A 23,364-nucleotide genomic window follows, 5' to 3' on the forward strand; every position below is an offset into this window, starting at 1 on the left:
TTTTTTAGTGGACAATTTGAGCACAGATTTTAAGAACAGACCATTTTGTGTTGTTCTTTACATATTTTATATTTATAAATAAAAAAAATGTGTTAAATTATTGTTAAAAAACATTCTACATTCACAGTTTAAACAATATTGTGTGATGGAATAAAAATTTCTTAGAAATAAGAGGCTTGACGAATACAATGGCAGCAATGTGTGTGTGGAGTTTTAACTTTATATAATTCATATAAAAACAGATCTTCATTGTGGAATAAACTGGAATAAAAATATTTGTTTTTCAGTCCAATAATTTACCTGTGTGTGTCTATAGATAAATATGTCATAAGAATAGAGGAAACTGTAATAGTTTTGATATTAGTTTATGTGCTATCTAATGAATTTGATTAATAGTTTTGAAAGCATTGATCTTAGTTTGGTGAAATGGGTAAATTGATCAGGAGCACTGATAGGGAACACAATAGTTTGGGGGGAAAAATATCCAAAATGTCAGCTATTGCAGAACACTTTTGAAGATCTTTGCCATAATCGTGTCAAACATATGTAGAGCACAGTAAACAGTAAACATGTCTCAATGAGTTTATTTTTCACAGGAGCCTATAAAAGATGAAGATGTTGAGCGGGAAGAGTGTTTTGATCATTGTGTTTCTCCAGCTGTGCTTCTCTGTGCATGTTGTTAAAGCCGAAGTGAGGATACAAGTTACATTTTTACACTATTTATTTCCTATCTGTATGGGTTATTAGTGCAGTTTACAGTTAAGTGATTTATTTTTATATATATATATATATATATATATATATATACAGTAAATATATATATATATATATTTTTTTTTTTCTTCTTCTTCTTTTTCTTTTTTCTTCACAGTATCAATTTGGGGACTTGCTGGAATTTAAAACCAAATCAAAACCGGTTTATAGTCACTATGCTGTATATGTTGGTGGTGAGACTGTGGATGGAAAGAAGGCAGATCAGAATATTTTTGAGATGATAAGTATGACATCATGTCTGTCAAGTTTATTACAAAATCTTTTGAAGACTGTCATACCCATTATACATTCATTAAGCTTTTAACATTGCATCACTTTTCAATAGGGACACCAAAACCCGGCTGCCGATTCGATAAAAAAGAAGGTCCCTTTACAGTGAACAATTATTTAGACAAAGAACACAAACCACAGAGCAAGACTGACATGATAAAAACCATTGAAGATCTAATGCGTAGCGAAGAGTGTAAAGATTATAGACTCTTTACTGGGAATTGTGAACATATTGCCACAAAGGTTCGATATGGTAAAGCCTTCTGCACTCAGGTATGGCATATAGAGTACAGGTAAAAATCAATAATTAAAAAATACCTCAGACAATCTGACCATTTGGACATTCTGATAAATAATGTTCTTTTTATGGTAATGTTTGTGTAGAAGGAAACCATAGTTGAAATTCTTGCCAAAGGACTGCAAAAGCTGAACACCAAAGGCAATCTAAAACGTCGTGAAGCTTCAGCAGCCGCTTGAACATCAGCATCACTTTCTTCTTTTCCTTTAATCTTCCTAACTGTAAAGAAGATCTTAATAAACCTGCAAGAATGTAGTAAATGTGCAGTTTGTCTTGTCTTGTTAACTGCCTTAAAACGTTAAAACCACAGTTCTGCATATACTCTTTGACACATCTATATTTATATATGTGTAGTTTTGTCTTAAAACATCTAAAACATCCTTCGCTCTTCGAGAACTTCTCAAAAGGCAGATCATACATTTATAAAAATATTTTATTAAAAATAGATATCAGCGCTCAGTGCAGCATTAAAGGCAGGGCATATAATCTGTTATATTAACATCAATCTGAAGAGTCTGACTCTGATTAAGAGATTCATTGAGATTAATTGAAAACATAGGATATATAAATATTAAACAGAGAAACGTGACTGACTGTACGTGAAGAGAAGATCAGGATGACTGCATAATCTGAAATGTAGAAGATACACACTTGCCTTTGCCTGCACACACACACACACACACACACACACACACACACACACACACACACACACACACATACGTCTGGTTCGCTATCTATGTGGGGACTCTCCATAGGCATAATGGTTTTTATACTGGACAATCTGTATATTCTGTCCCGCTACACTAACCCGACCCCTAAACCTGCCCATCACACACAACTTTCTGCATTTTTACATTTTCAAAAATATATAATTCAGTATGTTTAGTAACCCATTTCCCTCTTGAGGAACCGCTGGCTGCTGACTGCCCAAAAAACACATTTTGTTAAATAAATACAAACTCTACATTTCAAAATGCTAAAACTCTTTTTTTAGGGAATTTACAGTTAAAGATAAACATGGTAACTGGTTAAAAGGACCAGATATGATTAATTAAGATAGGGAGTGAGAAGTGAAGTCAATTTAAGACAAGAGTAAGAATTATAATAAATGAAAGAAAATAGTGAAGATAGTTTGCAGTTTCATCAGATTCAAGACTCACAGGAGTTCGTAGGCCGTCCCGCTTACAGTTCAGTTATACCCTACACCAGGGTCTAAGCTACGTGTACGTCCTTGCTTCAGGTTAAATGATTCTGACGGGCTAAGAAATATAAGAAATAGATAAACATAGTAAATTCCCACACATGGACTGATAGGTAGCACATCCCCTTACGAAAAAAAAGTATACTTCAAGTTCATTTTATGAAGTATACTTGAGTAATGTTCAAGTATATTTTTAAGTATACTTTATGTAGTAAGTATACTAATGTCAATATGTACTAGTAATAAACTTGTAAGTGTACTATTTTAATACCGCTTGGGACTAAATTGGCCCACTTGAAGTATATAAAAGTATATGTTTAAGTGTACTATAAGTGTAACAGTAGTAAACTTTAAGTGCACAACTAGTTCATAATTATGTTTCTCATTTGTACTGCAAGTGAACATGAGTATACTAGTAGTTTACTATTTTAATACTTGTAGCAACTTTGAAGTATACTCTCAGTAAACTACTAGCTTAGTAGTTTTATACTACAAGTTTTCTTTAAGTGAACTTAACATCATACTTATAGTTTACCATTTATATATTATTTTTACTCTTTTAGTGTACTCTCAGTAAACTACTAGTTTAGTAGTTTTATTCCACAAGTTTTCTTTAAGTGAACTTAACATTATACTTATAGTTTACTATTTATATACAATTTTTGCAGTTGCAGTAGGCCTATACTACTATGTTCAAATGTTATTTTTTTATACTTGAAAAATACCTTTAACTCTACTTTAATTTTAAAAACATTTTATTAGCTTCATGCATTCTTTTTTATCAACACTTGAATGTCAGTAAGTTTCATAAAGGCAACATTTTAAACAAAATAGTTGAGAAAATCACATTTTTGTCAAAGACTACGCCTTGATCAGATCCAGAACGATGATCAAAACACAGGTGGAGTAGATCGAGTCCAACACCCCCAAAGCTTCACAGTCGTTTTGTCTTCATGGGTTAGGCCTACGCTTCATTTCAATTGGAAACATTAAGCAGTTTTGATTTACAAGCTGTTTAATGTTTGATATAACATTATTTTACATTTGAGTGAGCAATCGTCTATCACTTGTTTCAGCTTCTTCTTCTCCTGTGTTTTGATCCAGAGATTCTGTACTAGAATATGTGTCATAGCGCCCCCTACCGTATACCAGTGAAAACATGGATAGCTGGAAAATTCAGTCAATGGTGGGGAAAAGTTAAATTAAAGTAAATATGTACACTACCAGTGGACTAGCCTACACAAAAATTCAGATACGCAGAATTAGAAACATATCTGTTTTATATCAATATTTTAATCAATATTTTCAAACAAAGTTTCATAAGCCTGTATATGAAAAACGATGAAAAAAAAAGTATATTTAATAGGCTACTCGATCAAAAGAGTTAACAAAACTACAAGCCAAGTATACTTTGAATAATTAAAATTTTAAGGATATCTCGATCAAAAGATTGAGTACAAGTATAGGCCAAATATACTTGGACTTTTCTCTCAGATATATACACACACACACACAGTCACAGAATGAGTTACAACTGATTTTTAGTTCCCAGCATGCTTTGCTTCTGGCTGTTAAAGGAGAGCAAATGTTGCAATTAAGTGTTATTTAATGTGTTTTGCTCAATATTAAAGGGATAGTTCACCTAAAAATGAAAATTTTGTCAGTAATTATATCGCGATATATATTGATATTGAATTATTGTCCAGCTCTATGTTAGACCCTATAGCGACTAAGCTTCTGAAAGAGATGCTTCCAGAGGTCATAGATCCTCTTCTTAGTATCATTAATTCATCTTTGTCATTAGGATACAAACCAAAAACTTTCCAGCTGACTATGATTAAACCGCTTGTTAAAAAACCACAACTTGATCATACAGAATTAGTCAATTACAGGCCAATCCCGAATCTACCTTTTCTGTCAAAGATACTAGAAAAGGCAGTATCTTCACAACTATGTTCTTTTTTAGAAAGAAATTATATCTACGAGGATTTTCAATCAGGATTTAGACCATACCATAGTACTGAGACAGCTCTCATTAGAGTCACAAATGATTTGCTCTTGGTTGTATCTCTCTATTAGTGTTACTCGATCTTAGTGCTGCATTTCACACTATTGACCACAACATTCTTTTAAATAGACTCGAAAATTATGTTGGCATTAGTGGAATTGCATTAGCATGGTTTAAATCATACTTATCTGACCGTTATCAGTTTGTAGCAGTAAATTAAGAGATGTCTCATCGATCACAAGGTCAGAATGGCGTACCACAAGGCTCAGTACTAGGACCGTTGCTGTTCACTCTGTACATGCTACCCTTGGGAGATATCATTAGGAAGCATGGCAATTTGCTTCACAATTCTTAACAATTCACAAAATGAACGGAATGCATAGCTGATATAAAAAACTGGATGACTAGTAATTTCCTACAACTTAATTCTGAAAAAACAGAGATTCTAATTATTGGACAAAAAACTTCCTCACGTAATAATCTAATACTGTCCAACACTTGATGGCTTGTCACGATTTTGGGTTTGTTCTTGTCATGTTTCTGTGTCATGTTATGTTTCCATGTCTGTCATGTGATTCCCTGTTTGTCATGTGATCCTGCCATGTGTCTTGTCATTGGTTATTTGTCTGATCATTGTTCATAGGTGTCCCTTGTCTTGTCAGTAGTCTGTGTATTTAAGCCCTCATGTTTGCCATGTGTCTTTGTCAAGTATTGTTCCTTGTAACCACTGTTTGTGAGTCCATGTCCATTTTTGAGTTTTCATGCCACGCCATGTTTTTGTTTCATGTTTGGTTTTGTTTATAATAAACTGCACTTGGGTTCTCAATTACAACTTGCCTCCAGTGGATCACTTTACAGAATACTTGACCTAAAACCATGAACCCAGCAGCTGACCTCCTTCGTCTTCGTCAGGACAACCGGATCATTGAGGATTATGTCAAGGACTTTTGCGAACTCTGTCACAAGGTAGATTTTAATGACGTAGCACTCAAGGACATTTTTAGACATGGATTAGACGAACCTTTGTGCTATGGACTGCCTGGGGGAAAAATTCACTTCTCACTTGAACAATACATGGATTATGCCCTGTTTTTGAGTGGTTCCTCATTTACTGTGGGTTTTACCGATGAGGAACACCGCAAACCCACAGTATCATCTCAGCCTGAACCACTTCACGTCATGCCTGCCATGTCTGAGTCTCTTCACGTCATGCCTGCCAAGTCTGAGTCTCTTCACGTCATGCCTGCCAAGTCTGAGTCTGTTCACGCCACGTCTGCCGCTGAGCCAGTGTCTCCGGACAAGATGGCCACCACCACGTCGCCTGAGCCCTCAGCAGAGATGGCCGCCGCCACGCCTGAACCTGAGCCTATCTATTCTCTGATAGCGGACGCTTTACAAAGTTTACATGATTATTTCAAGTTATTTAAAAACAAACATCTAACAGCCTACAGTCTCAGAAGAGCTGTCACTGGGACGGTTCCCTTTAAAACGGTTATAACCCCCAGAACCGCCTCTGGCTATTATGACTATATTTGTTGCTATAGTCCATTTCAATGGTCTGTAAACTGTCCACTGTTTGAGCTTTAACTATACCTATTGTATTTATTAATTTACCCAGCTGATAAATCAGTGGCACTTTTAGAGAGCAATATATATATTCACAAAATATATATAAAAAAAGTTGTGATAGGAGCAGTTGTTCACATGCAGAAAAATGAATGAATCTCTATGTCCCTCTGCTGGATATATAGAAAACATCTGGATATATAGAAAGCAACGGAGAGATGTTTTCTATATATCCAGCAGAGGGACATAGAGATCCATTCATTTTTCTGCATGTGAACTGTTACAGAGGAGGCTCCCGTACCTCCTCCTCCGCACCACCGGAGGGATCCGTCTCCGGAATATTAACCATTTCCTCCCGAACTCAAATTCCCATCATGCCTCTCACCTGGGACTGATTGCGCAACACACCTGCACTACACACACACACATAAAAGCCACTTCCACACAACACCTCTCTGCGATGTCTTGATTTGCCCGGGCCATCATTACTGAGCGTTATTACCCGTGTTTGCTTTTTTGTATTTCTGACCTTGGACTGCTTTACCTCGTTTCCTGATTGTTCTCTGCCTGCCCCGACCCGGATTGTTTTCTGGACTTTGATTATTGCTGCCTCTGCCCCGATCTCTGCCTGTGACTCGGATCTTCTCTGTGTTTCCTCCATTGCCCTGTCTACTGTTGATTACCCTGTACGACTATTCTAATAAAGATGCAAATGGATCCTTCTGAGTCCGGTGCTTCATTACATGAACAACTGCTCCTATCACAACTTTTTTTTATTATATATTTTGTGAATATATATATTTGAACATTATAAAATATATCAAAATCAGTATTTTTGAGAAAAAAATGCCACATACATTTGCAAAAATACAACTGAAATGCAATTCAAAAAATTAAGAGCAGGTTGTATTCAAAAATGATTTATTTCAACAAACCAAATGCAAAAAATCCCTAACTTTAGAACAAGAAATTATTTAAAAATATGTAAATAAAACCAATAGCAATAAGCAGAAATGAACAGGAGTTTTAACAGTACATTATAATGACCATTTGTGTCTGTATTGGTTAGCTTTATGTACTAGCATTGTATTAGCCTACAGATACCAGATTAGCCTGATAGTTTATTTAATACCATGGTTTATACACGCAATTGCACTTACCCCTACATGTATCTACAATCATTTTTTATGTAATAATTATGTGTTAAATTGTTAAATGTCCCAAATATTTGTATTATAAATGTTCAATTATTCACTAAATAGCAGAGGTGGACAAAGTACTTCCTTACTTGAGTGAAAGTACAGATACTACTGGTCAAATATTACTCCGTTACAAGTAAAAGTTGTAAAGACTGATTTTTACTAAGTAAAAGTACAGAAGTATTTGTTTTTAAAAGGACTTAAGTATCAAAAGTAAAAAGTAAATGCATTGTTTTATTATTGTTGCATTGTTGTATGTAATACTTACAGTACCTTATGCCTCTGAATCTATGCCTGCCTTCCCTGATATCAATATCACATGTATTTCTAGAACACAGTTCCAGTATGGGATTGAATGTGAGATTGAATAAGGTCAATAACGTCCACAATGGTTGCCGACACCCAAATGGCTGTTCCCTCAAATAGTGCCCTATTACACGTTTTTTTGGCTTTTAGTATGAATATGATAGCCTTACTGTTATCTATAAGCTAGTGTGCTCCAAAACAATGACAAAATTCGCATTTAGAAGAACAAACCCAACGTTGAAAATGAAAACCTTGATGTCAGAATCCAACATCAGACTGATATTAATCTCCAACGTTGGACAGACGTTGTATTGTGGTTGAAAATGAAAATCGAGTTAATGTCAGAAACCAATATCAGTCGGTTTCTGACGTCTGTCCGACGTTGGATGCTGACGTCAATCTAACGTCGGGTTCTAAAATGCGACCCCTGCAACCAAAATCAATGGAAGTAGATCATTATCAATAATATTTTACGCAAAAAACATGATTCACACATGCATAGACAATTTCACATGCATGAAACAACATTCACGTGCGTGGAAAAAAAAATTCACAAAAAGCAATTAACATGCGCAAAATAAAATTATATATTCATAAAATACATTTCACAAATGCAAAACACAATTCGTAGATATACAACTGTGCACAAAAACCTTCGAATGTTTAAAAAGTTACGAGTTTATGCTTGAATGTGAATGTTCAATCGTCATTCACATGTGAATCACCTTGGATTTGTGTGTGTGTTGAGACTTTCCTGAAAGCGCTCTCCTCCTACACGGATCAGTCTTTAGCCAATCAGATTTAAGCTTATCAATCGACCAATCAGCATCACGCGAGGGCGTGCCTACCTGCATGTTACGCCATCCGCTTTCGACGACAGTTCATAGCTGCAGACAGCAGAGGTATGTGCAGGTAATCGGCTCATTTCTGTGTGTTTACTGAAGTTAAAGAAGTTAGAGATCAGTTGAAGCAGTAGTTTATGAACTATTAACTGATGTAAGCAAGTGCTGTGTAATCAGATGTCCCATATCGTGTCAAAAATGAAGAAGAAACGATGCTTGTTTTGTTGTTTAGCTGCAGGGACAGACATGCCCTCAGACAGCTCTCAGTTACAGTCACACACATGAGTGCAAAACAATCATCTGTGGCCAACACCCACCCTAGCTCTCTTACACTGGCCTCATCGGGGTTATTCTTTAAATAGTGAATAGACCTATTTTAATGAGCACCCAGTGTTAATTTGCCATTAGTGTATGTTGTTAAATTATTACACACTTGTTGTTTCCCTGCATTTTTCAGGATTACTCACCTTTAGCATGACATCTGGATAACAGTCACACACATCTTAATTCATGTTGTTTCTTTATTCTCTTTTAAACTTTATTTTTATGTATTAATATCTTAATATATTGGTAACACTTCAATACAATAAGGTTTGCAACAATAAACAGCTGTATTTTTTTTAACGTTAACAAAGATGAACAAACACAGCAACAAATGTATTGCTCATGGTTAGTTAATACATTTACTAATGTTAACTAATGAACCTTATTGTAAAGTGTTACCAATATATTCAACATTCATTCCCTTATGTTTTGTGCTGTATTGTCATCATTTTAGTGTCACAGGACAATGTTGTGAAGCATTCATTTTACTTCACCTAGTAAAACAGGCAAATCTGATTTTATGCTGATCAGACAAAGGTAAACTTATCATAGAGGCAATTAAGATTATGCAACTAAGATTACTCAGTAATCTCTATTCAAATATCATCACTTAATCTCCCACGTCCTCTGTCTGCACCTCTTGCACTAGGTTTTTACTATTTTACTATGTCCTAATAGAGAGGTCTACTGATGACTGGATTCAACAGGAACTTTTCACCTGATGTATTGCACTTATGTGTATCATTTGGCCATGAACATTTATCTACTTTAAAAGCAAAGAAGACTCTGACTGGATCTCACAACTATGGAAGAGATGTATATTTCTCTGCACTGAATATTGAGCTTCATACTTAAGATTGTCATTTCATGATCTTCATATGTAACAGGAACATTCATCACGATCAAGTCATTTTATATATTTTATTCCCAAAGGATTCAGAAACGTATTAAAATTAATAAAATGTGTACATCAAATCTAACTATGTCTTTGAATCTTTTAATTCTGACTTATACATAAAACAAGAATTGAATAATGCATGCATAGCAGGGCTTTACTCCTATAGAGCGTGTACATATAGTCCGCAGGAGACAAAGGAATACAGTAACAATGCATCACTTTCAACCTCTTGTTGAAACAACTGTCAAAATGGATGGCTTGCAACGTGACTGTTCTGAAAGATTTACAGTAGGAATGGTAAGATCACAGCACTGGTTGTCTGCAACTTCATACATCATCTGTCTTGGAAATCTGAAACAATAAAACTACATAATATATGCAGCTTAAAACAAAACAGATGTCTTCTATATGCACGTCATTACATACATTATCATTATCATCAGTTCAACATGTGGTGGACAGGACATGAAAATCCATCAATACTAAAAATAAATGTTTATGTTCACACGTGGACTAAACAGCAGTTCATAAACTATTGCTTCAACTGATCTCTAACTTCTTTAGCTTCAGTAAACACACAGAAATGCACCGATCAACTGCACATACCTCTGCTGTCTGCTCAGCTATGATGCTGATTGGTCGATTGATAAGCTTAAATGTGATTGGCTAAAGACTGATCCGTGTAGGAGGAGAGCGCTGCCAGGAAAGTCTCAAATGCACACACACACACACACACACACACACACACACACACACACACACACACACACACATCAAACCAAGGCGATTCACACTTGAATGACGATTTGCACATTCACATTCAAGGATAAACTCGTACATTTTAAACATTCGAAGGTTTTTGTGCACAGTTGTGTATCTACGAATTGTGTTTTGCATTTGTGAAATGTATTTTATGAATTGATCATTTTATTTTGTGCATGTGCATTTGAAATTGTCTACGCATGTGTGAATCATGGTTTTTGTGTAAATTATTATTGATACTGATCTGTTTCCATAATATGATCCCCCGACTGACGTTTCTACTTCCTACTCAGGCACCTTGACAGAATTGTAGTGGAGTAAAAAGTAGGATATTTGTCTTTCATATGTAGTGAAGTTAAAGTAACAAGTTTCCAAAAAAAAAAAAAAAAAAAAAAATGTATACCAAAGTAAAGTACAGATCTCAAAAAGTGTACTTAACTCAAGTAAATTTACTGTAGCCTAGGCTACTTTGTTACTGTCCACATCTGCTAAATAAGATATTATTATTTATTTATTTATTAATTAATAGTGAATTAATGCACTCATTTGTTTTCTTAAACATCATATAGTAAGCTATGCATATTCTAAATTAATATCATTCGTATACTTAAAATAATCATTAACTGACAGTTTGTGGAGACTCGACTTCGAGGGCGGACACGATTTGTAATGACAACGGCAGATTCTCTTGCTTTATTTGGATCTATGTTTGGTAAAAATTGATCAAGGAATGTGTATATCATAATGTTGAATGAAATATGTTCAACTGGCTTATGCATCAGATCCTTTTGTCCAGCCTCTCATTGCTGTGCATCATGGGAACTGCAAACCATATACATGGCTGGATATATTATACAGGCACAGGGTTTCTCCTACCATTGCTATGCTGGAGACAAACAGCTTTACTTCTTATTTCAGGCAGACGATCTAACGGTCACTGCATGAATGAAAGATCATCAGCTGCAACTTCTCATCTTCTCAGCCACTCGATGATCAGCGTAATTTCACCATCCAGCTACTGACCCATCAACAATACTTTCATCCTGATCCGCCAAAAATCTTTAATGACCAACTGACATACAGTGACTACATTGCAAAAAAAAGAAAGAAAAAAAAACACTAGCTTGAGCTTGTACTATTCTGACATTGTTTAAATATTTGTGTTTTTATGACTTTTCACGCTTCTTGCCTCTTTAAGGTGAATTGCTTGTATTCCTTATTTGTAAGTTGATCCTGTTTTTATGACTTTTAAATAAAAACATATCAGCCAAGTTTTATATCTCGTCTGTAGCCTATAGGCTACCACATGTTTATCATTTAATAATAACAATATAAAATAATCAATTCATAATTTAATTAAAAGTAGCCTAACATTAAGGGCGGAGTTACTTAATATTTAATCAACTAAATTGAGTCAAGCTAAGGCAACTAAATAAATGTTAAATAATACATGTATAGAAGTATAGATTTTACTGAATTGCCCTTTTATCTTTTGTTTAGTAGTTAATTATAGTCACCACTTGATAGTAAAGGTCTCTTTTACTCACTTTTTTTAAATCTTCAAGTCCTCCCTCCTCACAGGTTCACACTCTTCTCCAAGTTTTTATATATTCTTCTAATGATATTGAAAACATATTTGTCAAGTTTCCAAACATGACTGAATCTATTGCAGTCAAATTGAAGGAAAGAGACAATATTATTTGCATATTTTAATATAGTTCATAGTATACTTCTATAAAGAGACACTTAAAGACTTGTATAAAGAAACATGGCCATTGTATAACTGTATCGTATACACAAACCATTTTGGACCCTGATGATCGCCGCTTGCAGCTATATTTGTATTTACTATTAAAATTGAATCTTAAAATTCATATAATAATCTATTATATGCAAAGATTAGAAAGGTCTTATACTTTCTAAGCAATTTTAGATTATTGTATTGGAGCAGTTCTCATATTACTCTCTTTAGGATATGTTCACTTACACTAGCAGAGTTCATTTGTGAGTCACTTTGAATAATGTCTGCTAAATGTAAATGTAAAGATCGCATCTGTGCAAATTTGCCTGCAGACCCTTCTTAACATCTGAACATTTTCATTGCAAATAGCCTACAATAACAATATTTGATGACTGGTGATAAATTATATTGGATGGAAGCCTATCAGTTTGTCTGGATCATCTGAGGCTCTGCTCTTCTTTGTCACTCATTCTAACTGCCATCAAGGCATATTCTGATACGACTCGTAAGTGAATGTTTCATTACTGGGTCTATTCAAATAAGTAAATCGGGAATGATGGTTCTGATGAGAAGATCATTGCAAAAGACTATTTAACGTCCGTCTCTCGTAGCCCTCACTACATGATCATCAACCCAGGTAAAAGCCTTCTTTCTTTCACGGCTAAGTTCTTTTTTGATACACACTTCAATTATGGATTACTTTATATAATTAAATAGCTTAGCATTAAATGTAAAATGATGATTTGCTTCTGTTTTGAACTTGATCTTTTTTAGTGGACAATTTGAGCACAGATTTTAAGAACAGACCATTTTGTGTTGTTCTTTACATATTTTATATTTATAAATAAAAAAAAAGGTTAAATTATTGTTAAAAAAACATTCTACATTCACAGTTTAAACAGTGTTGTGTGATGGAATAAAATTTTCTTAGAAATAAGAGGCTTGACTAATACAATCGCAGCAATGTGTGTGTGGAGTTTTAACTTTATATAATTCATATAATAACAGATCTTGGAATAAACTGGAATAAAAATATTTGTTTTCAGTCCATTAATTTACCTGTGTGTGTCTATAGCTAAATCTGTCATAAGAATAGAGAAAACTGTAATAGTTTTGATATTAGTTTGTGTACTAATGAATTTAACTAATTGTTTTGAAAGCATTGCTCTTAGTTTGGTGAAATGGGTAAATTGATCAGGAGCACTGATAGGGAACACAATAGTTTGGGGGGAAAAATATCCAAAATGTCAGCTATTGCAGAACACTTTTGAAGATCTTTGCCATAATCGTGTCAAACATATGTAGAGCACAGTAAACAGTAAACATGTCTCAATGAGTTTATTTTTCATAGGAGCCTATAAAAGATGAAGATGTTGAGCGGGAAGAGTGTTTTGATCGCTGTGTTTCTCCAGCTGTGCTTCTCTGTGCATGTTGTTAAAGCCGAAGTGAGGATCCAACTATTTTACACATTTACTTCCTATCTGTATGGGTTATTAGTGCAGTTTACAGTTATGTGATTTATTTATATATATATATATAAATTCTTCTTTTTCTTTTTTCTTCACAGTATCAATTTGGGGACTTGCTGGAATTTCCTGGAACGCTTTATAGTCACTATGCTCTATATGTTGGTGGTGAGACTGTGGAGGGAAAGGAGGATGATCAGAACATTTTTGAGATGATAAGTATGACATCATGTCTTTCAAATTTATTAATAAATATTTTGAAGACTGTCATACCCATTATACATTCATTAAGCTTTTAACATTGCATCACTTTTCGACAGGGAAACCAACACCCGGCTGCCGATTCAGTAAAAAAGAAGGTCCCTTTAAAGTGGTGAACTGTTATCATGACTTTGAACACGAAGTACAGACCAAGGAATTCATTAAAAAAAAAATTGAAGAATTAATGAGTGTCACGAATACGCAGTGTAAAGAATATAGTCTCTTGAATGAGAATTGTGAACAAATTGCCACATTGGTTCGATATGGTAAATCCTTCTGCAGTCAGGTATGGCATATAGAGTACAGGTAAAAATCATAATTAAAAAATACCTCTTACAATCTGACCATTTGGACATTCTGATAAATAATGTTCTTATTATATCTGTGTAGAAGGGAGCCATAGCTCAACCAATGGCCGCAGGAGTGGGAGCAGTGAAGGCCGGAGTGAATGCAGTGAAGGCCGGAGCTTCAGCAGTGAAGGCCGGAGTGAATGCCGGAGTGGGAGCAGTGAAGGCCGGAGTGAATGCCGGAGTGGGAGCAGTGAAGGCCGGAGTGGGAGCAGTGAAGGCCGGAGTGAATGCCGGAGTGGGAGCAGCGAAGGCCGGAGTGAATGCCGGAGTGGGAGCAGTGAAGGCCGGAGTGAATGCCGGAGTGGGAGCAGTGAAGGCCGGAGCTTCAGCAGTGAAGGCCAGTATGGGAAGAAAAAAGAAAAGACGTCGTGAAGCTTCAGCAGCCGCTTGAAGATCAGCATCACTTTCTTCTTTTCCTTTAATCTTCCTAACCGTACAGAAGATCTTAATAAACCTGCAAGAATGTAGTAAATGTGCAGTTTGTCTTATCTTGTTAAATGCCTTAACAGTTCTGCATACTCTTTGACACGTAATTTTGTCTTAAAAAACATCTGTAACATCCTTCACTCTATGAGAAAGGCAAAGGCAGATCATAAACAAAAATATTTTATTAAAAATAGATGTCAGCGCTCAGTACAGCATTAAAGGCAGCCAGGGCATATAATCTGTTAAATTAACATCAATCTGAAGAATCTGATTACGAGATTCATTGAGATTAATTGAAAACAGGATATATAAATATTAAACACAGAAATGTGACTGACTGTACGTGAAGAGAAGCTCATGATGACTGCATAATCTAAAATGCAGAAGACACACACACACACACACACACACACACACACACACACACACACACACACACACACACACACACACACACACACACACACACACACACACACACATACATCTGGTTCGCTATCTTTGTGGGGACTTTTTATACTGGACAATATTCTGTCCCGTTACACTAACCCGACCCCTAAACCGTTCCATCACACACAACTTTCTGCATTTTTACATTTTCAAAAAAATATAATTCAGTTTGTTTAGTAACCCATTTCCCTCTTGAGGAACCGCTGGCTGCTGACTGCCCAAAAAACACATTTTGGTAAATAAATACAAACTCTACATTTCAAAATGCTAAAACTCTTTTTCAGGGAAATTACAGTTAAAGACCCAAGGGAGTTAGAAGTGAAGTAAATTTAAGACAAGAGTAAGAATTATAATAAATGAAAGAAAATAGTGAAGATAGTTTGCAGTTTCATCAGCATCAAGACTCACAGGAGTTCATAGGCCGTCCCGTGTACAGTTCAGTTATACCCTACACCAGGGTCTAAACATGTACGTCCTTGCTAAATGATTCTGATTTGCTAAGAAATAGATAAACATAGTACATTTCCACACATGGACCGATAGGTATAGCACATCTCCATATATGTATGGCTGATACCAGGACCCTGAGTTATACGAGTGGCCCTCCGAGGTCACAAGACTGTGTGTCTACCCTTACAGAACAAACATATATGGGAATATACTGCAAAATACAATGTAATATATTACATAATACATTTCCATATATGGGAAACTAGTGCTTATATTTTTCACTATACTGCAATATATGCATTGTCCATGTGGCTATATATTAATACATATAAAATATTTATAAATGAAGACAAAAATAGCATTACATGTAATATTCACAAAGTTTTATCCTTTATTGCGTACATATGCACATACATGTTCCCATATAAATGTGAATGTATGTTCACACATATACACACACACACACACACACACACAGTCACAGAACAACCGATGTGTTCCCAGCATGCTTTGTTTCTGACTGTTAAAGGAGAGCAAATGTTACAATTAAGTGTTTTTTAATGTGTTTTGCTCAATATTAAAATAGGGAGGAGATCTGTTTTAAGCGTTTAATGCTCTATTATTTGGGAATTTAAAAGGTTTTCTGGTATGTCTGAGTTTTTGGGGTCACCATTGTGCTGTCGTTCGGTTGACAATTGGCCAAAAACCATGTATAATAACTATATTTTAAAAGTAGTGGATGTGCACAGTGATATTCTCTTGGCTAAATACTTCAGTACATGCAGGTGTGCTTGTGCTTCTGCCAACTAGCTTGAAAATATGAAACATTTATAATGTAAACGATTAAAAAATTAACAGATATAATATATTTCATTATATGTTTAAGCTGCATGAGTACATATATCTGCAATATATTACACATGCAGTAGCCTACCATATCTGATCACATGTGCATATATTCTGAAATGTATTACTGAATATAAAATTACATTATGATATATTAGTAAATATATTGTCACATATTTTTCAATATATGAAAAGTGGCATTACCTTATGTACTATTCAATATAGGCTATTGTAATATATTAACACAATATATTATTCTGTATATTTTCAAATATACCTTTAAGCCATTCAATATATTGATCATTCATATATCCATCCATCCATCCATCCATCCATCTTCTTCCGCTTATCCGGGGCGGGTCGCGGGGGCAGCAGTCTAAGCAGGGATGCCCAGACTTCCCTCTCCCTAGACACTTCCTCCAGCTCTTCCGGGGGGACACCGAGGTGTTCCCAGGCCAGCCGGGAGACATAGTCCCTCCAGCGTGTCCTAGGTCTTCCCCGGGGTCTCCTCCCGGTGGGACATGCCCGGAACACCTTCCCGGGAAGGCGTCCAGGAGGCATCCGGAAAAGATGCCCGAGCCACCTCAAGTGGCCCCTCGAGATGTGGAGGAGCAGCGGCTCTACTCTGAGCTCCTCCCGAGTGACTGAGCTTCTCACCCTATCTCTAAGGGATCGCCCAGCCACCCTGTGGAGAAAGCTCATTTCGGCCGCCTGTATCCGGGATCTTGTCCTTTCGGTCATAACCCACAGCTCATGACCATAGGTGAGAGTAGGAACGTAGATTGACCGGTAAATCGAGAGCTTCGCCTTACGGCTCAGCTCCTTCTTCACCACGACAGACCGGTACAGCGACCGCATTACTGCAGAAGCTGCACCGATCCGTCTGTCAATCTCCCGTTCCATCCTTCCCTCACTCGTGAACAAGACCCCAAGATACTTGAACTCCTCCACTTGAGGCAGGAACTCTCCACCAACCTGAAGCGGGCAAACCACCCTTTTCCGACTGAGAACCATGGTCTCGGATTTGGAGGTGCTGATTCTCATCCCAGCCGCTTCACACTCGGCTGCAAACCGTCCCAGTGCATGCTGAAGGTCCTGGTCTGATGGGGCCAGCACGACAACATCATCCGCAAAGAGCAGAGATGAAATTGTGTGGTCCCCAAACATGACCCCCTCCGGCCCCTGGCTGCGCCTAGAAATTCTGTCCATAAAAGTTATGAACAGAACCGGCGACAAAGGGCAGCCCTGCCGGAGTCCAACATGCACCGGGAACAAGTCTGACTTACTGCCGGCAATGCGAACCAAGCTCCTGCTCCGGTCGTACAGGGACCGGGTAGCCCTTAGCAAAGGGCCCCGAACCTCATAGTCCCAGAGCACCCTCCACAAGATGCCGAGAGGGACACAGTCGAATGCCTTCTCCAAATCCACAAAGCACATGTGGATTGGTTGGGCAAACTCCCATGAACCCTCCAGCACCCTGTAGAGGGTATAGAGCTGGTCCAGTGTTCCACGACCAGGACGAAAACCACACTGTTCCTCCTGAATCCGAGGTTCTACTATTGAGTTTTATCCGAGGTTCTACTATATATCATTCATATATAGGGAAACATATTTTCTTTTCATACGGGTAGGTGTCAACATGTCGAAGAAAACAAGTCAGTCAATCTCCAATAACGCACTTGTTCCTTAAGAATACTAACACACACACAGACACACACACATCTTCTTCAAGATTGGATTTGGTCGGACTCTAACTATGAACAGGAGTCTTCTCAAAACATCAAGATAACATGTTCTTTCTCTCAGTGCGAGGACACTTTAATCTAGCAGGAAAGTAAACGCTATAACTAAGAATTTGTCACTCAAACTATAGATTACAATGACCCCTGTGACCCCTGTGTCAGGGTAACCTAGAAAAGCAGATGTATTGACACATGTTGAAGACCTTTCTCAAACACAAAACGAGTCCATATTTCATTTCTGGAAGCCGGGCTAAATGAGCAAGCACTGTCACTGCATTCCTGACATGAGCTCAGATATCAAATACAGACATTAAAGAATACATGAAAAGACTATTTCAGTAATTACACTGGTAACTTCTATAACAAATTAAAATCTCATAAGCTTAGAGAAACTCATTTAACTCATTTGATATTTAGAAGAAAAAATATTGATCCAGAATCCACTCCGTTCACCTTTTATGCAACTCAAAATTTAATCATTCTCTGAATCAAGCGCTATAGTTTTCTATCCAACATGAACATACAGTCAATCATAGCACAATGACTGTCAAAATACTATCATTTGACGGCATTATGAAAACTGCATTACATGTTTTAAGCAAAGCCCCGAATATGTTGTTACCTTGTCATTCTCATAGATCAAAACAATTAATCAGAAAAACAAACGCGAATAAGATTACAGCAGCCGCGATTACCTAATCACGAAAAGTAGCCTACATATTACAGTTTTATTTATATTTTCCCTTTGCATTAACGGTACTTTGCTTTTGCAGCGTTGAGCATTGTAGCCAATCACAGACATATCGGTTGAACGCACCGGCCAATCAGAGGCGTTTAAATGACTCGCTGTGCTGAATGTGTTTTTGCGCGAGCTCACCGAGTTCTGCACGTTCGCAAACCTGTCATTATTATTGGCAATGTAAAATATGAGATTCACTGCAATGTATTTGATATTCTTGATGCTACTCTGATGCACTCCATCACGCACCGCTCTGTTTGTTGTTAGGATGACTAAAAGTTCATCGGTCTAGCTCATCAATGTCAAAATGATTAAAGATACCCGTCAACAGAAGGATGTTAACGAATGCCTGGTAAAATGTAAATAGATAAACATTTAATATTTGATAAATATTATTAAGCATACAATACATAAACATCTCTCATCATTGGGGTGGGGGAACGGATTTCGACAGCTGGGGCCTGTTTCAGAAAGGAGGTTCAACCAACTCTGAGTTAAAACTTGAACTCTGAGTTGACTTACCCTGAGATGGGAAACTCTGAGTTTTCGGTTACAGAACAGCTGAAATGAGTTAGTTCAATCAACTCTGAGTTGACCTACTCTGAGTTAAGCGCGTGCACCACAACTATAAAAAGCCATTATCAATGGAGCACAGATATTATGAGTCACCATGGCAACAGCGCCAGACAAAAAGAGGTCTGCACGTTTCTCACCTTTACATTTTAATTAGTTACAGTGTTGGGTGTAATTAATTACCAAGTAATCTAAATACTGCAATTTAATTAAAGGGATTTCTCTTAATTATTCTGTAATTTAAAGTAAAATCTGATGTAATTGCATTAGACTATAGAACAATTCTGTATATTTAACATACATTTTTAAAAGGTATATTTTTAATGTAACCTTCTCCCTCTACACACTTTGGTCAATTCAAGAATAATTCATGCAATTGTATATTGTTTATTTGAAAGCATTAAAAGTGCAGTTTCTTGTCTCTCTTTGTATTGTTCAAGTGGTTGAGGTTGATATGGGATTTAGTAATTAGTAATAAGTAGACATTCATCTAATTACACTGTTGAAGATGTCATTTGTAGTTAGTAATACAAGTAACTTACTCAACTGTTATAATATCAGAGGTGAAAGAACAGTATGTTATTCAACCTAATTTTAATTTTCATGTAGGGGCAATCCTGCGGGCATTAAAAGAACATGGCAGCAGCTGAAAATGAAATATAAAAACATAATTCAATCAAGTAAGGCTTGAGCATATCATGGGTGTAGGCTACCTGACTTTACATTTGACATATTTAACTAAATGGCATCCAGTGTCAAGCAGTGCAGCAGCATTTTTGGCTGAGGGAATTCCTGGACGGACTTCAGAGCCAGTCACTCCCGAAGATCCAAGGGCCTTCATAAAATGTAAGAGGTTTACATGTGTCATTTTTTATAGGCTATTTTTGATATTTGCATTTATTTTACTTTGGGTTGGTTTTTTTTGTTGGTCCCAACATATTCTGATGGTAATATCTGTCTTTTGGAGCCTCCTGTCCCAACAGAACCCCAGGCAGTTGTAAGTATAGCCTATCAATACACCAGAAATTATGATAAATAGTGTTATAAAGTTATACTCAACCAAATGCTCATCTTCACATGACAATGAGGATTCTGCTGCCACAGAGAGGTAATGTTAATATTATGTGTCTACACATCACACAATCTACACATTCAGATTTTTTTCACATATTTATGTGGAGTAGCCTATAGAATATAAGTTTATATCCAAGTATAAACGGGTATTCTTCTGTTGCACAGATGAACACAGTTCAGTGATTTTCAGTAAATGCCACAGTTTAATTCAGTAGAATTTGTTTAGAACTACATTATGTAACTCTAATCTACTACTGTTTTTTCATTTGCCAGTTAAGGAGTTATATAGACTTCATCTTATAAAAAAAAAAAAATTATAAAAAAAACCAGTAAAAATAGCAATATTTTATTTATTATTTTTATTAATAAAAATGTACTGAAAGAATGAATGAGGTGTTTAAACACCACTTCCTCTTTAAAAAAGGGGAGGAGACCGAAATAAACTCTGGGTTTACCGAAGAAAACCTGCTCCCGACCAGGTTAGGTTCACAGAGTAAGTTACCATGGTAACTGACTCTGAGTATAAGTTACCTCTCTTTCAGAAACGGGCTTGACTTACTCTGCTTTCTCAGGTTTAACATACCTCCCATTCTGAAACAGAAAACTCAGAGTTTCCCTCATTTCAGGGTTAACATACTCAGAGTTTTCACTTAACCTCCTTTCTGAAACAGGCCCCTGAACTATTTGCCGTCGGATTCTGTTCCCCCTATGTTTCTTACACAATGCGGTTCTAATATTTATCACATTGCAGTTAATTACCTGGACCAATAGCCTAGTGGTTAGTGCACTCTGTAATGTAATTCATTGATTTTCAGCTTATTGCGACCCGAGTTCAAGTCCCAGTTCGTCAAACTTTCTTGATACTATACTGTCCTATCATAATAAAAGGCAAAAAAATATATTCTTTAAACTGATGCAAGTTAAGCTCCATCCACACACAAAAATAAAATCAGCATTTTTTAAGTCATTACATCAACACATCTCATAATGGGAGTGGGGGAACGGATTCCGACAGCTGTTTTTTTGCCGTCGGATTCTGTTCCCACAGACTGAGGTTCTGATATTTATCAAATTGATGCTGTTTAAAGGTGCTCTAAGTGATGCCGGGAGTGTTGACATTCGAATTGTTGTCAAACAAAACAAAGGCTAGCTAGACCCTCCCTCCTCCTCATCCCGTCTCCTCCCTCCTCCCCATCCCGTCTCCTCCCTCCTCCCCCCTCCCCATCCCGTCTCCTCCCTCCTCCCCCCTCCCCATCCCGTCTCCTCCCTCCTCCCCTCCCTTCCGGCATAAAGGAAAGTCAAAGTAATCACTAAAAACAAAGTTAAGTTTTACTGATACTTCATTCAATGTGTAATGTCACCAAGTTAGATAAATGCTTTTATATATTGCAGAACAGAATGCAGAAAAAGAGAAACATTGTCTTAAAATCGTTTCGCAACCTGAGGTTATAACTATAACGTTAGCTCCCATACAAGGACGCAATAATAGCAAGATAACGTTAGCTTCGCGTGTCCCAGTCAGCATAAACAACGGCGGCGTCGTAAACAAATGTAGTCAAAGTTGTCAATAGCCTATAAATGAACATTCAAATCCATAACAAACAGTGGGTGAAAACAATCATTCACACAAATTGTCGCCCTACTGTGAATTTGCTTGACCATTTACAATAGAGATTGATCGCTAGCTGAAATATGTTGTATTCACCAAAGTTAACGCTGACTGCATAGTTCTAGCTAATTACATCCTTGTGTTGGTTTGGCGAACATGAACGTCAATTTAGAAAGAAAAATGGATTTACCTGTTCTGCAAAAACAGAGCAACTGAATGTCGGATTGGAAGCCCTTCTGCCGGCGGAGTTCTCGTCACCTTTCGAGGGTTTTTCCGATGTAAGTTAAATTCGGGACTTCGCGCGTTCCTTATCCTTGTCCCTTATCCTTGTCCCTCTTCTTTGCAATTTGTTCATCGAAACGTTGTCTCTTTGGTCGTGTGTCGGCCATAATTCAAACTTCCCTCTTCATGCTTCTCTCTCCTCCACACCCCCTTCATGTGCACGCGCACTAACCCCCAAACCCCACCCTCAAATACTTCTCGCCAGTTATTGGCTGGAGCACTGTTTGTTATGTTTCGTGGTGCGGGTGAGCCCAGTTTGTTTTTGTTGCCGTTTGTGGAGCCTGTGGTGTCTACAGAGACCGCGTTTTTTTACAGTGTGTTCAGGGGACAGGCAGCTAGCGGATAGTGAGGAGATGTTTGCTGTATGTGACAAAAAATGTTTTGGCCTAAAAAATGCGTGACATCACTTAGAGCACCTTTAAGCTCCATGCACACACCGAATAGAATAAGCATATTTTAAGCCGATACATAAACATCTCTCATCATTGGGGTGGGGGAACGGATTTCGACAGCTGAATTATTTGCCGTCGGATTCTGTTCCCCCTATGTTTCTTACACAATGCGGTTCTAATATTTATCACATTGCAGCTAATTGCGTGGACCAATAGCCTAGTGGTCAGAGCACTCTATTCTGGCATTTGTTGATTTTCAGCTTATTGCAACACGAGTTCAAGTCCCGGATCGTCAAACTTTCTTGATACTATACTGTCCTATCATAATAAAAGGCAAAAAAATATATTCTTTAAACTGATGCAAGTTAAGCTCCATCCACACACAAAAATAAAATCTGCATTTTTTAAGCCATTACATCAACACTTCTCATAATGGGAGTGGGGGAACGGATTCCGACAGCTGTTTTTTTGCCGTCGGATTCAGTTCCCCCTGTGTTTTTCTTACACACTGA

At 36.9% G+C, this 23,364-nt stretch overlaps 1 protein-coding gene across 3 annotated transcripts; it reads left to right on the top strand.

The window, feature by feature from the left end:
- The first annotated feature begins 503 nt into the window (after positions 1-503).
- Positions 504-14,741, top strand: LOC309491264 (uncharacterized protein). Of its 3 annotated transcripts, XR_014202976.1 has the most exons (6): positions 12,625-12,829; positions 13,544-13,637; positions 13,760-13,877; positions 13,979-14,205; positions 14,310-14,357; positions 14,400-14,741. XR_014202976.1 is itself a non-coding variant. In XM_082160757.1 (5 exons), exons 1-5 carry the CDS (start codon positions 610-612, stop codon positions 14,658-14,660), a joined length of 786 nt encoding a protein of 261 aa, XP_082016883.1. In that variant the 5' UTR covers positions 504-609; the 3' UTR covers positions 14,661-14,741. The 3 variants fall into 3 exon arrangements, 2 of the variants coding, with proteins under 2 accessions (XP_082016883.1, XP_082016884.1); XM_082160757.1 differs by lacking the exons at positions 12,625-12,829; positions 13,544-13,637; positions 13,760-13,877 and adding exons at positions 504-690; positions 872-998; positions 1,100-1,138 and having other exon boundaries at positions 14,018-14,205; positions 14,310-14,741; XM_082160758.1 differs by having other exon boundaries at positions 12,629-12,829; positions 14,310-14,741.
- The last annotated feature ends 8,623 nt before the right edge of the window (positions 14,742-23,364 follow it).

Source organism: Leuciscus leuciscus (genome assembly GCF_965113295.1).
Source record: "Leuciscus leuciscus genome assembly, chromosome: 25".
Lineage (NCBI taxonomy): Eukaryota > Metazoa > Chordata > Actinopteri > Cypriniformes > Leuciscidae > Leuciscus > Leuciscus leuciscus.

What these genes read in the sequence shown, in the direction of transcription:
- LOC309491264 (XM_082160757.1), top strand. Translation starts at nt 610, where the DNA reads ATGAAGATGTTGAGCGGGAAGAGTGTTTTGATCATTGTGTTTCTCCAG. An exon ending in CCGATTCGATAAAAAAGAAG is followed by an intron (nt 1,139 to 14,017) that starts GTCCCTTTACAG and finishes GTAAAAAAGAAG; the next exon opens with GTCCCTTTAAAGTGGTGAAC. An exon ending in GTAAATCCTTCTGCAGTCAG is followed by an intron (nt 14,206 to 14,309) that starts GTATGGCATATA and finishes ATATCTGTGTAG; the next exon opens with AAGGGAGCCATAGCTCAACC.